General features: G+C 37.0%; 1 protein-coding gene across 3 annotated transcripts in view; it reads left to right on the top strand.

Annotated features, from left to right (window-relative positions):
* Positions 1-4,678: 4,678 nt before the first annotated feature.
* The window catches only part of lrriq1 (leucine-rich repeats and IQ motif containing 1), a 91,010-nt gene continuing 80,280 nt past the window's right edge, over positions 4,679-15,408 (top strand). For all 3 annotated transcript variants that reach the window (XR_009806049.1, XM_061894433.1, XM_061894435.1), the window contains exons 1-4: positions 4,679-4,967; positions 7,037-7,133; positions 10,102-10,181; positions 14,683-14,740. Coding sequence is in view for 2 of the 3 variants with exons in the window: in XM_061894433.1 (XP_061750417.1) it covers positions 4,863-4,967; positions 7,037-7,133; positions 10,102-10,181; positions 14,683-14,740 (340 nt within the window). In the remaining variant the exon portion in view is untranslated. The remainder of the gene's footprint in view (positions 4,968-7,036; positions 7,134-10,101; positions 10,182-14,682; positions 14,741-15,408) is intronic.

Below are 15,408 nucleotides of genomic sequence, written 5' to 3'. Positions count from 1 at the left end.
ATTTTTTTTTGCAAATAATAATTAACTTAAAATTTCATGGCTGCAACACGTGCCAAAGTAGTTGGGAAAGTGCATGTTCACCACTGTGTTACATCACCTTTTCTTTTAACAACACTCAATAAACGTTTGGGAACTAAAGAAACTAATTTTTGAAGCCCTGAAAGTGGAATTCTTTCCCATTCTTGTTTTATGTAGAGCTTCAGTCGTTCAACAGTCTCCTGTTGTATTTTACGCTTCATAATGCGCCACACATTTTCGATGGGAGACATGTCTGGACTGCAGGAGGGCCAGGAAAGTACCCGTACTCTTTTACTATGAAGCCATGCTGTTGTAACACGTGGCTTGGCATTGTTTTGCTGAAATAAGAAGGGGCGTCCATGATAACGTTGCTTGGATGACAATGTATGTTGCTCCAAAACCTGTATGGACCATTCAGCATTAATGATGCCTTCACAGATGTGTAAGTTACCCATGCCTTGGGCACTAAAACATCCCCATACCATCACAGATGCTGTTTTTTGAACTTTGCGACTATAACAATCCGGATGAGCTCAGGCCCAGCGAAGCCGGCGGCGTTCCTGGGTGTTGTTGAAAAATGGCTTTCGCTTTGCATAGTAGAGTTTTAACTTGCTTTTACAGATGTAGCAACCAACCGTAGTTACTGACAGTGGTTTTATGAAATGTTCCTGAGCCCATGTGGTGATATCCTTTACATACTGATGTCGTTTTTTGATGCAGTGCCGCCTGAGGGATCAAAGGTCCGTAATATCATCGCTTACGTGCAGTGATTTCTCCAGATTCTCTGAACCTTTTGATGATTTTATGGACCGTAGATGGTAAAATCCCTAATTTCCTTGCAATAGCTCGTTGAGAAATGTTGTTGTAAAACTGTTCGACAATTTGCTTACAAATTAGTGACCCTCCCCCATCCTTGTTTGTGAATTACTTAGCATTTCATGGAAGCTGTTTTTATACCCAATCATGGCACCCACCTGTTCCCAATTAGCCTGCAAACCTGTGGGATGTTCCAAATAAGTGTTTGATGAGCATTCCTAATTTATATCAGTATTTATTGCCACCTTTCCCAACTTCTTTGTCACGTGTTGCTGTCATCAAATTCTAAAGTTAATGATTATTTGCAAAAAAAATATATATTTATCAGTTTTAACTTCAAATATGTTGTCTTTGTTGCATATTCAACTGAATATGGGTTGAAAATGATTTGCAAATCATTGTATTCCGTTTATATTTACATCTAACACAATTTCCCAACTCATATGGAAACGGTGTTTGTATATAAATTGTATTGGGTTTTGAATATGAAAAATATCAAAATGGCCCCCTGCATGTTTGTATTTTTCAGTGTGCGGCCCTCAACAGTTTGGACACCCCCTGTGGTATAATAGGACATTTTGCATTTCCCAGTACTGTACTAAAAAAACCTTTAATCTTAAACAGAATGTAGATATATTGTAGTTATGCCAAAACAGCTAATATAGCTATTCTTAAAATGTGGTACGTGTACTGTAGTGGTACGTGGGCTCTATCTCGTGGTACACCAAAGAATCACATGATCGAAGTACAGTGTTTCATTTTCCTATATTCAAACAGTGTTACCGTTCAAATTGTGTGTAATGTTACAGTGGCCAAAATCCATCCATCCATTTGCTACCGCTTGTCCATTTTGGGGCTGCAGGGGGTGATGGAGCCTATCTCAGAAGATAGGCTCCAGCAGGGCACACACAGACAGACAGACAACATTCACACACGAGGGCCAAAATATTAAGTATTATTGTTAAATAAAACTTGGGCCCTGTTTTTAATGAATACTTAGGCTTACTATGTTACTGTATTTCAATATTGGTCATTATGGTGGTCCTTGGAGAGCCAAGTGTTTCCTAAAAACCACTGCACTACAATCAATGAACATTGTTATACTATTACTGTACGTATAGTCTAATACACATATCCATTTTAATATTTTTCATTTTCAAAAACAAATACAATATATTGATTTTATTTTATCTTTAGGGCTCCTCTCAAGTTTGGTCCTGTGGACACAACAGGGCCTTAGTCTTAAAAATGTTAAAAAAAAAAGTCATATCTTAATTTTTTTTTATCATTAACACCTAAATATATACAATAGACCAACATGAGAGCTGTCTGTTAGTATCAACTTTATATATATATATATATACATATATATATATATATATATATATATATATATATATATATATATATATATATATATATATATATATATATACATACACATATATATGTATATATATAAATGTTTTAGGCCTTTTTTGTTAAAGTAAACCTTTTTTGATGACGAAAACACAAAATATGCAACAGTCCCCCCCCCCCAAAAAACGTTTAAAGTAAAATATTTGATATAGAGTAATTAGAGCCTTGAATAGGTCAATAATTCCTAATAACATTGACTTTAATTAATAACTTTTTTGAGCAATGACAATTTGAAAAAACAAACAAACAAAAAAAACATTACAGACAAATTCTCAGGGGTGCAAAAGGGCCCTATTCATAAAAGTTTTTTTTTTTTTTAACTTTCAACACTTAAATCTTCATTGAGTATACGTTTTTATTAATTTTACATGGCCCTTTTGTCATATAAAACTTGTATTTTATATATATACACACATATATATACACATACGTATACCTATATATATATATATATATATATATATATATATATATATGTAAATTGTAGCTTAGATAGGGACCAGCGCCCCCCGCGATCCCAAAGTGAACAAGCGGTAGACAATGGATGTATGTATGTATGTGTTTATATATATATATATATATATATATATATATATATATATATATATATATATATATATATATATATATATATATATATACATACATATAAAACTCAAAACATAAACAATATTTTCCCCCCCAAAATACTAGAAAGTTTAGTATTTTATGTGAAGTAATTGGAGCCTAGAGAACGCCAATAATTCATAACAACATTGATTTTGTAACATTATTATTTGTTTGAAAATGTTCATTTTTTTTATAAAAAAACAGCCAGTAAACAGTAGAATAGAAAGTACTTTATTGATCCCTGGGGAAATTCAGCACCACAGTTTGCTCACAATAAACAATAAACACTTAGGTATTTTTTACATGTGAATAATATAAATACAGTCTATACAGCATTATTCACATGTGAATAGTATAAATACAGTCTATTATACAGCATTATTCACATGTGCATTATATAAATACAGTCTATTATACATTTAAGTACAGTCAAAATGGAATATATGCATTATTTTATACATATTATTAGTCAACATCCATCCATCCAGCAATCCATCATCTTCCGCTTATCCGAGGTCGGGTCGCGGGGTCAACAGCCTAAGCAGGGAAACCCAGACTTCCCTCTCCCCAGCCACTTCGTCTAGCTCTTCCCGGGGGATCCCGAGGCGTTCCCAGGCCAGCCGGGAGACGTAGTCTTCCCAACGTGTCCTGGGTCTTCCCCGTGGCCTCCTACCGGTTGGACGTGCCCTAAACACCTCCCTAGGGAGGTGTTCGGGTGGCATCCTGACCAGATGCCCGAACCACCTCATCTGGCTCCTCTCGATGTGAAGGAGCAGCGGCTTTACTTTGAGTCCCTCCAGGATGGCAGAGCTTCTCACCCTATCTCTAAGGGAGAGCCCCGCCACACGGCGGAGGAAACTCATTTCGGCCGCTTGTACCCGTGATCTTATCCTTTCGGTCATGACCCAAAGCTCATGACCATAGGTGAGGATGGGAACGTAGATCGACCGGAAAATTGAGAGCTTTGCCTTCCGGCTCAGCTCCTTCTTCACCACAACGGATCGGTACAACGTCCGCATTACTGAAGACGCCGCACCGATCCGCCTGTCGATCTCACGATCCACTCTTCCCTCACTCGTGAACAAGACTCCTAGGTATTTGAACTCCTCCACTTGGGGCAGGGTCTCCTCCCCAACCCGGAGATGGCATTCCACCCTTTTCCGGGCGAAAACCATGGACTCGGACTTGGAGGTGCTGATTCTCATTCCGGTCGCTTCACACTCGGCTGCGAACCGATCCAGCGAGAGCTGAAGATCCCGGTCAGATGAAGCCATCAGGACCACATCATCTGCAAAAAGCAGAGACCTAATCCTGCGGTTACCAAACCGGAACCCCTCAACGCCTTGACTGCGCCTAGAAATTCTGTCCATAAAAGTTATGAACAGAATCGGTGACAAAGGACAGCCTTGGCGGAGTCCAACCCTCACTGGAAATGTGTTTGACTTACTGCCGACAATGCGGACCAAGCTCTGGCACTGATCGTACAGGGAGCGGACCGCCACAATAAGACAGTCCGGTACCCCATACTCTCTGAGCACTCCCCAGAGGACTTCCCGAGGGACACGGTCGAATGCCTTCTCCAAGTCCACAAAGCACATGTAGACTGGTTGGGCAAACTCCCATGCACCCTCAAGAACCCTGCCGAGAGTATAGAGCTGGTCCACAGTCCCACATTGCAACTTTATTAATTTTCTTATAACGAACATCAACTATTATTTTCTTTCTTTAAAGGTTTTTTTAAGTAGTTACTGTAGTCAATGGATTAACAAGCGAATATTGTATAGTTTGTCCCTGCTACTTCTCCGTAGCTTACACTGTTTCCATGGTAACCGCAGACGCGGAAGTCATATAGCAAAGTTGACCAAACGCTCCAAAACAACAACAACGTAATGTACCGAAGGAGACGGAAACTTTGACAATCGCACACATTCGACGCTTATCAACACAACTTTAACTGTACTTTGTTGTGTACTTTCGGTTTGTAAATGAGCGTTAAGTGAATGTCGACGTTCGCCATGGCGGATGCGAATGACGCCATCATGCCGGACACCGAGGACGACGACGCTGACGAAGAGTCTTGTAACTTCTCTGCTGACGAAGAGGAGGTGGGTGGACTCTTTAGTTGTGATTAAAATTGACAGAAGATAAAGTTTATATGCAACAGGAAACTTGTGAGGGTGGCTGCTAGCATCATGCTAATTATGTCCAATTAGGACACCTGCACAATTATAAGAAAGACAATACAGTAGTTCGATTCCTACTGAAAGTTTTGTGGGAAACATTTATTTGTGGTATATGTTCTTAATATTATTGTGCTTAAAGTCTGGCTATCATTGAGGCTGTGCAGGAAAAAAAAGTCTATAAGCCTAACGTGGACCCTGACTTAAACAAGTTGAAAAACTTATTCGGGTGTTACCATTTAGTGGTCAATTGTACGGAATATGTACTGTACTGTGCTATCCACTAATAAAAGTTTCAATCAATCAATCAATCACAATCAATCGATCAAAGCCTAGACCAGTGTTTTTCAACCTTTTTTGAGCCAAGGAACATTTTTTTCATAAAAAAAATACCGAGGCACACGACTAGCAGAAAACATAAAAAAATTTAACTTAGCAGCCGATATTGACAGTAAAAAGTCCATCCATCCATCCATTTTCTACCGCTTATTCCCTTTGGGGTCGCGGGGGCCGCTGGTGCCTATCTCAGCTACAATCGGGCGGAACGAACACAGTGCGTGAACTCAGAACAAATTTACACACCTGCAAATCAGTTGGAAAATTAGAGGGAACATTGTTTGGGGGTATCCAAAATATGCCGATGGGGAAAAGTTTTTATTCACACGATGAGTTGGGTGTGTTTTGACCTCCGCGGCGTAGGGTCCGCCGAACCCTTGAGGCCGACTCACCGGACCACTAAAGCTCGATCGAACCCAGGTTAAGAACCACTGCACTAGGGCCAACTTAGTGTTGCCAATCAACATATCCCCAGGTCTCTTTGGAGGTGGGAGGAAACCGGAGTATCCGGAGGGAACCCACGCAGTCACGGGGAGAACATGCAAATTCCACACAGAAAGATCCCGAGCCCTGGATTGAACTCAGGACTTTTGTATGGTGAGGCACATGCACTAACCCCTGTACCACCATGTTGCCTTGTGTGATATGCAACAACCATCCATCCATTTTCTACCGCTTATTCCCTCTGGGGTCGCGGGGGTCACTGGTGCCTGTCTCAGCTACAATTGGGTGGAAGGCGGTGTACACCCTGGACACAGGGCCAACACAGATAGGCAGAACACATTCACACTCACATTCACACACTAGGGCCAATTTAGTGTTGCCAATCAACCTATCCCCAGGTGCATGTCTTTGGAAGTGGGAGGAGGGAACCCACGCATTCACGGGGAGGACATACAAACTCCACACAGAAAGATCCCGAGCCCGGGATTGAACCCTGACTACTCAGGACCTTCGTATTGTGAGGCAGGCGCACTAACCCCTCTGCCACTGTGAAGCCCCCAGTAAAATGTCGTTCTTGCAATTGTTAGATATGAATTCAAACCATAACCAACCATGCATCACTATAGCTCGTCTCACAGTAGCTGTACTGTCAATACCTGACATATCACGCTGTGAATTTATTTTAAGTTTTTTGGTGTTTTCCTGTGTGTAGTGTTTTAGTTCTTGATCGTCATGTCATGTATTGATGTACTTTGTGGACGCCGTCTGCTGCTCCACACGCTGTAAGTCTTTGCTGTCGTCCAGCATTCTGTTTTTGTTTACTTTACAGCCAGTTCAGTTATCGTTTTGTTTTGCATAGCCATCCCTAAGCTTCAATGCCTTTTCTTAGCGGAACTTGCCTTTTGTTTATTTTTGGTTTAAGCATTAGATACCTTTTAACCTGCACGCTGCCTCCTGCTGTTCTCTGTACATTGTGATCAGGACAAACCATCCACAAAGCAATTATCTACCTGCTGCCACCTACTGACATGGAAGAGTATTAAACGGTTACTCTGCCGCGCTCTAGACAGCACAGACACTAAACAACGGCACATTATTTGCGGATTATAACTGCTGGTTTGCAAAAAATATTTTTAACTAGAGATGTGAAAAGTAGTCTGACCCAAAATAATTGAGAACCACTGCATTAACAGAATACCCGTTTCTGACTCTAGGCCTCCGATGAGATCCCAGCATCACTTGTCAGCTACTTTGAGGCGTCCAGAAGACGACTGGAGGCTTGCGAGAAGATCATCCTGGAGGACCTTCAAGGTGTGGATCGGGCAAAAACCTGTTTTGTTTTTTTTACCTCGTTAAAAAAGATCACTAAGTCACATTCACTTAATTGTCCAGTGGAGAAACTGATACCAACGCGCAACAACACAACACAGCAAACCGAAAATCCTATTTTCCAAAACAGAAAACGCACAAACGCCAAAAACCAGATGCAACGGGGAAAATGCCGCAAGCAAATTTATCAAAAAATGCCAAAAACACACAAACCCCCAAAACACTTGCATAGCTTAGCATAACAAAGCATAACCTAATCCCTCTCTGAAGACTTAAAGGGGGACTGCACTTTTTTTGGAATTGTGCCTATAATTCACAATCCTTATGTAAAACAAGAACACATGTTTTTTTAAGCATTGTAAATAAACGTGAGCAAAAGTCAGCTAACAACGGAGCTAATGGTAATTGATCTAAAAAAAACATCTAAAAAAACCTCCAGTACCTCTAAAGGCTTAGTTGGCCACATGCGTGGACAGCAACTTTTAGCTCTTATTTCCAAAATTGTGTACACTACTGAATTGGGTTCTTATGGCCGCTTATGTGGACACTTATACTGCCATCTGGTGGTGTCAGAAGAGTGTAACATACAACGGAATTTGGAAATAAAAGTGTAAAAATAAGAATTATCATGTCACTAAACATGAAGTGCACATTTGTGTACTTATGGACTAAGTACATCATATCAAAAGATGCTTCTTAGTTTTTATTCCAATTAGGGTCCAATAAGCCCAAATAGCAAAGAGAGATAAAAAAAAGGCATGTAAAAAAACAGCTTGGCCCTTAAGAGGTTAAGGTTTTCACTGTAAGTATATATGCAATGTAGTATCATGTAGTTTCAAATACATACATAACATGTAATATTTATGTATTTTGCTAATATTTTTTAGCATACAGTGGTGCATTAATTTCATAGACACATCACACCAATCGCTATTTCCTTTCAACGACAACAACACTACTAATCATGGCAGACGTCATGAGAGACAACAAAGACTACTTTGGGAAAAATGATGATCCAGAAACGTATAGTTTTGTGCCTGAATATACTGAAGGTATGTTTATATCTTCCCGTTAACATTAATTATTCATAATCCTCACACAGGTTTAAAAAAATGTGTGTGTGTGTATGTATGTATATGTATATGTATGTATATATATATATATATGTGTGTGTATATGTATGTATATATATATATATATATATATATATATATATATATATATATATATATGTGTGTGTGTATATGTATAGATAAAAAGAAACAAGCGTCTTTTCATGTCTTTCTGTGATCACTGGGCCGCTAAAAGTTTTAGCGCTGATAATAACAATATTGCTAATATTTGTTTTTTTTAGGGTAGGGTTAGAGGTGTAAATGGAGTATTGTTGGCAGGGGGGGGGGGGGGGGGGGGGTTTGTTGCTAGCGCATGTATAATATAGCCACGAGTCATGGATACATTGCATTCTGGGTAAGTGTTATGTTGTGTTTATTATGTGTTACAGAGCCAGTGTTCTCTAGAAATGTGTTTGGTGTGGGTTCACAGAGTGTGACGCATATTATTAAGAGTGTTAAAGTTGTTTTATATCACAACCATTAGTGTGATCTGTATGGCTGTGGAACAAGACCCCTTGTTTTACACATTTTAAAAGCAAAAATAAACCTCCTCTGCCATTTTGAAAGTGACGGCAGTTGATGAGTCACTCGTGACGTCACGTATTTGACCCGACGGTTAAAGTAAGCATGTGCTTATTCATTTGGGGAGCGATTTCTGCCCGGCAGTAATCCAGGGCTGGCGCATATTACATGCCCGGTGGCTATTTTAAGGAAATACGGTATGTTGATTGGCAACACTAAATTGGCCCTAGTTCAGTGGTTCTTAACCAGGGTTTGATTGAACCTTAGGGGTTCGGTGAATCGGCCTCAAGGGTTCGGCGGAGCCTCCGCCGCGGAGGTCAAAACACACCCAACTCATCGTGTAACCAAAAACTCTTCCCTATCGGCGTATTATGGATACCTCCCAAACAATACATCCATCCATCCATCCATTATCTACCGCTTGTCCCTTTCGGGGTTGCGGGGGGTTACTGGAGCCTATCTCAGCTGTGTTTCGGGCGGATGGCGGCGTACACCCTGGACAAGTCGCAACCCCATCGCAGGCCACCCCCAAACAATGTTCCCTCTAATTTTCCATCTGATTTGCAGGTGTGTAATTTGTTGTGAGTTCATCCACTGTGTTGGTTTTGTTCTTTGAACAAGGTGAGGTTCATGCACGATTGATTTTGTGCACCAGCAAAAAAACAAACATACAACTTTGTCTTGAATTTGAAAAAATGTTTTGTTTGGTTTTGTTTTTCGCTGAAGAAGGGTTCGGTGAATGCGCATATGAAATTGGTGGGGTTCGGCAGTGTGTGAATGTGAGCGTGAATGTAGTCTGTCTATCTGTGTTGGCCCTGCGATGAGGTGGCGACTTGTCCAGGGTGTACGCCGCTTTCCGCCCGAATGCAGCTGAGATAGGCTCCATCACCCCCTGGGACCCTGAAAGGGACAAACGGTAGAAAATGGATGCATGGACACATCACACAAAGCTGACACTAAGTCTACTTTTTTTTTTTTTTTTTTTTTACAAAATAAAAGAAATATCAAAATTTCCCTCACTTTCAAATTTTGTATCAAATGTTCAGCTTTTTTCCCCATACATCTTTTTGCTATTTTTTCTTGCATTTTTACAGTTTTATCTGTTTGGCGTTTTTTTTTTTTTTTTTTTGACCATTTACTCTTTGTCATTGCATTTTTTCCCGTTGTATTTTTTTCATGGAATTTGCGTGTTTTTGCCTTCGGATCATCTCTGTGCTGGGACCGCCTGGAAGTTTCTTCCAGTTTGCCCCCGTTGGCCACAATAACAGACAAGCATCGACATAAACATCAAAACGTATTTACTTGTGTCCTCTCAGGTGTGACCACATCAGCGAGCAATGATTGGACAACAAAACAAGCAGCGTTTGCTGTGGATGACGAGGACAAGCAGAAACCTGTATGTTTTTCATCGTACTTCTGTCTGACTCAAATTCTAGATTGTAGTGTGCAGCAATGTTCATGTTAGTTTGGAATTCACTGTTTAAACCAGATTTGTCTAAAATGCGGCTTGGAGGCCAGTTGGGTCCCACAGTTAATGTTTTATTGGCCCACAATATACCGTATTTCCTTGAATTGCCGCCGGGGCGCTAATTAATTTAAAACCTCTTCTCACTCCTGCGCTTACCAAAGGCATGCGGTAAAAGTAAGCATGCGCTAATTATTTTAAAACCTCTTCTCGCTCCGGCACTTAGCAAAGGTATGCAGTAAAAATTTGAGTGTGATTAAAGCTTGGACCTTAAATCTTACTGAATAGCTCTTAATCCTCTTCCCTTTATACGATTTCAAATTACCGGTATTGAAATCAGCCTCCTCCATTTTGAAAATTATGACAGGGGAAGTGTTACTCGTGACGTCACGAGTTTGACCAGGCGGTAATACTAAGCATGCGCTAATTATTTTGGGAAGCGAGTTTGACCCGGCATTAATTCAAGGCAGGCGCATACTATATGCCCTGCGGCAATTCAAGGAAATACGGTATTTTAAGAATACCCCTCTAAAAACAAATAAACATAGAATAAAACGTGGAATAAAAGGGCAAAAGGGTTAAATGTAAAAAAAAAAATAAAAAATGCAGTGTTGACTGTAATAGCACAATAAAACCGATAAAAATAATAATGATTAAAAATTAATGTTAAGAATTATTGACATATTGAAGTCCGCTTTGAAATATTTTCTGAGGAGAATATTGCTTATTTTGTGTCTTTGCTAAATTAAAAAAACTAGTTTTCTTTGACCAAAAGGGCATAGAACAGAAAATTATGAAAACATAATAAAAATGATGGATAAGAAGTTGTTTCAATTATGACTTATTTTTAACACTTTTATGAGTGGGGCCCTTTCGGATCCCCAAGAGTTTTAGTGGGATTGTTTTAAAATTTTCAATGCTCAAAAATACATCAACGTTATTATTATGTTATATTTATATATTATTTAGTTAAGGCTTCAATTATTTTACATCAAATATTCCACTTTAAAAGTATTTTTACTGAAAGTATTGCACATTTTCGTGTTTTTGCCATAAAACAGGGTTTTGACAACAAGGGCATATAACAAACACACAAACAAATATAAATCATACAAAAATTAAGACAAAATCACTTTGAATCAACAGATATATTCGAAGTTGTTCCAGAGACTTGATAATTGAAGGTAAAAAAAGAACAACCAAAAAAACCTTATTTTTTACACTTTTATAAGTGGGGCCCTTTTGGGTTCCCAGTAGTTTTAGTGGGATTTTTTTTACTGCCATTGCTCAAAAATACTTCAATGTTATTATTATGTTGTTATTGCCTTATTTAAGGCTTCAATTATTTTACATCAAATATTCCACTTTGAAAATATTTCACTGAAAATATTGCTTATTTTTTGTTTTTGCCATAAAACATGGTTTTGACAACAAGGGCATAAAACAAACACACAAACAAAAATAAAACATGAAAAAAACAACAACCTTGAATCTACCTGCAGTTGTTCCAGAAAATTAGTAATTGGAAGAAAAAAAAAAATATTTTTGACCCTTTTATAAGTGGGGCCCTTTTGGGTCCCCAAGAGTTTTAGTGGGATTTTTTTTAACTGGCATTGTTCAAAAAACTTATTGAACTTATTTAAGTTTCCAATTATTTTACACCAAATATTTTTTGCTGAAAATATGCCATATTTGTGTTTTTGCCATAAAAAACGGGTTTTGACAAAAAGGGCATGCAACAAACAAACAAAAAAAAAACATGAACAAATAATTAAATGTATAATTGACGTATATCTAGATATTTAAGTGTTGAACATGACAAAAATGTATGACTTCTTTTTAACATTATCAGTTGGGGGCCTTTTGGGTCCCCAAGGATTTTAATGTGATTTTTTTTTCAATCTGTCATGCTCAAAAAATACATAAATTGTGTTATGAATTATTGATTTACTCAAAGTTCCAATTATGTTACATAAAAATATTCCATTTTAAAAATATTTAAATGAAAATATTGCACATTTTCAGTTTTTGCCATCAAAACCAGGGTTTTGACAAAAAGGGCATATAACAAACAAAAAAAGGAAAACATGAAAAAAGTATTAAAACTTATAATTGACATCTGAAGATGATCTAGATATTTAAGTATTGATCGAGAGATTTAAGTTTTGGACGTCACAAAAATGTATGACTTTTTTAAACATTATCAGTTGGGGGCCTTTTGTGTCTTCAATGATTTTAGTGTGATTTTGTTTTTTTAAACTGTCATGCTAAAACAATACATACTTTGTGTTTTGAATTATTGATTTATTTAAAGTTCCAATTATTTTACATAAAATATTCAATTTTAAAAATATTTTACTGATAATATTGCACATTTTCTGTTTTTGCCATAAAAAAAACAGGGTTTTGACAAAAAGGGCATATAACAAACAAAAAAAGAAAAACTTGAAAAAAAGTATTAAAACTTATAAGTGACATCTGAAGATGATCTAGATATTTAAGTATTGAATGTCAAAAAATGTATGACTTCTTTTTAACATTATCTGTTGGTGGCCTTTTGGGTCCCCAACGATTTAAGTGTGATTTTTTTTTTTTTAACTGTCATGCTCAAAAAATACATAAATTGTGTTATGAATTATGGATTTATTTAAAGTTCCAATTATGTTACATAAAATATTCCATTTTAAAAACATTTTACTGAAAATATTGCACATTTTCTGTTTTTGCCATAAAAACAGGGTTTTGACTAAAAGGGTATATAAGCGATGAGGTGGGTTGGCCCTGCGATGAGGTGGCGACTTGTCCAGGGTGTACCCTGCCTTCCGCCCGATTGTAGCTGAGATAGGCGCCAGCGCCCCCCGCGACCCCGAAAGGGAATAAGCGGTAGAAAATGGATGGATGGATGGGTATATAACAAACAAAAAAAGAAAAACATGAAAAAAAATATTAAAACTTAATATTGACGGATGCATCTGAAGTTGGTTTAGATATTTAAGTGTTGAACGTCACAAAAATGTATGACTTATTTTTTACATTATCAAGCCTTTTGGGTCTCCAAGGATTTTAGTGTGATTTTTTTTTTTTTTAACTGTCATGCTCAAAAAATACATAAATTGTGTTATGAATTATTGATTTATTTAAAGTTCCAATTATGTTACGTAAAATATTCCATTTTGAAAATATTTTACTAAAAATATTGTACATTTTCTGTTTTTGCCATAAAAAACAGGGTTTTGACAAAAGGGCATACAGTATAACCAACAGAAAAAGAAAAACATGAAAAAAAGTATTAAAACTTAATATTGACGGATGCATCTGAAGTTGGTTTAGATATTTAAGTGTTGAACGTCACAAAAATGTATGACTTATTTTTTACATTATCAGTTCGGGGCCTTTTGGGTCTCCAAGGATTTTAGTGTGATTTTTTTTTTTTTTAACTGTCATGCTCAAAAAATACATAAATTGTGTTATGAATTATTGATTTATTTAAAGTTCCAATTATGTTACGTAAAATATTCCATTTTGAAAATATTTTACTAAAAATATTGTACATTTTCTGTTTTTGCCATAAAAAACAGGGTTTTGACAAAAGGGCATACAGTATAACCAACAGAAAAAGAAAAACATGAAAAAAAGTATTAAAACTTAATATTGACGGATGCATCTGAAGTTGGTTTAGATATTTAAGTGTTGAACGTCACAAAAATGTATGACTTATTTTTTACATTATCAGTTCGGGGCCTTTTGGGTCTCCAAGGATTTTAGTGTGATTTTTTTTTTTTTTTTAACTGTCATGCTCAAAAAATACATAAATTGTGTTGTGAATTATTGATTTATTTAAAGTTCCAATTATGTTACGTAAAATATTCCATTTTGAAAATATTTTACTAAAAATATTGTACATTTTCTATTTTTGCCATAAAAAACAGGGTTTTGACAAAAGGGCATACAGTATAACCAACAAAAAAAGAAAAACATGAAAACAAGTATTAAAGCTTATAATTGACATTTGAGGGTTGATCTAGATATTTGAATGTTGTACGTCCAAAAAATGTATGACTTCTTTTTAACATTATCAGTTGGGTACCTTTTGGGTCCCCAATAATTTTAGTGGGATTTTTGCCATAAAAACAGGGGTTTGACGACAAGAGCATAAAACAAATGAAGTATGACATTTTTTTTTTTTATGACTGAGACCCTTCTCGTACCTGTGACCACATTTGAGGGGAACTCTAAAGGATAAAAAAACAAAAACAAACAAACAAAAAAAAAACAAATATATATATATATATAATTATAATAGTTTTGACAATTCCAAATATCAAATGGCCTTTTCTGTGGAATAAGTTTGGACACCCTTGTTTTAAAAATTATTCTGACAGTATGCATTACAGTCCAACGTGTTCTTCTTGTGTGTTTTGTCCTACTGCAGGCTAACCCTGACCCAGTCCTCCATGCAGACCAAGATCTGCTTTCTCCTGACAGCCAAGGTACGTCGTCGCACTGCGTTTGTCACCAGTCATGGCCACTAGGGAGCGCCATCGTGCTGTTTATTAACTCTTGTGGGGTTCCAGAGAGCTCATGGATGAATCCAGAGCTGTCCAAGCCTTTGCCACTGAGGGCCACGCACTGAAAAATCAAAGCCTGCGGGGGCTATTTTGATTTGTTTCATTTTCAAAATTATTACGATGTATAGATTTTTTTTCAAACCTTTAGGGTTCCATTCAAGTTTGATCCCGGGGACGCGGAAATGTCTGTCATAAAACTAAGTCATATTATAATATCTATTCCAACACATACATTTCTTCAGATATATCTGATCTATTTATTTTTCGTTTAATACTCTTTCTGTTAAAGAAAAACCTTATATGGAATAGTTTCACCCAATCTATGTTCAAACAATCAAACATTTTATTAATCATTATTTTTTGAGCAATGGGAGTTAAAATAAATAAATAAATAAATAAAAACACGAAATGATCAGGGATCCAAAAGGGCCCCACTAATAAAAGTGTTTAAAATAAGTCGTACATGATTATTTGTTTTTATTTCAACGGTTAAATCTTTAGAGCAACTCCATATCTATACCTAGATTATACGTTTGTATTTTTTTTTTCATAAATGTATATAATTTTACACTCTTTTTGTCATTGAAAAC

This window comes from Nerophis ophidion, linkage group LG03 (assembly GCF_033978795.1).
Source record: "Nerophis ophidion isolate RoL-2023_Sa linkage group LG03, RoL_Noph_v1.0, whole genome shotgun sequence".
In the NCBI taxonomy this organism is placed as follows: Eukaryota; Metazoa; Chordata; class Actinopteri; order Syngnathiformes; family Syngnathidae; genus Nerophis; species Nerophis ophidion.
This window is presented reverse-complemented; position numbering and strand designations above follow the sequence as displayed.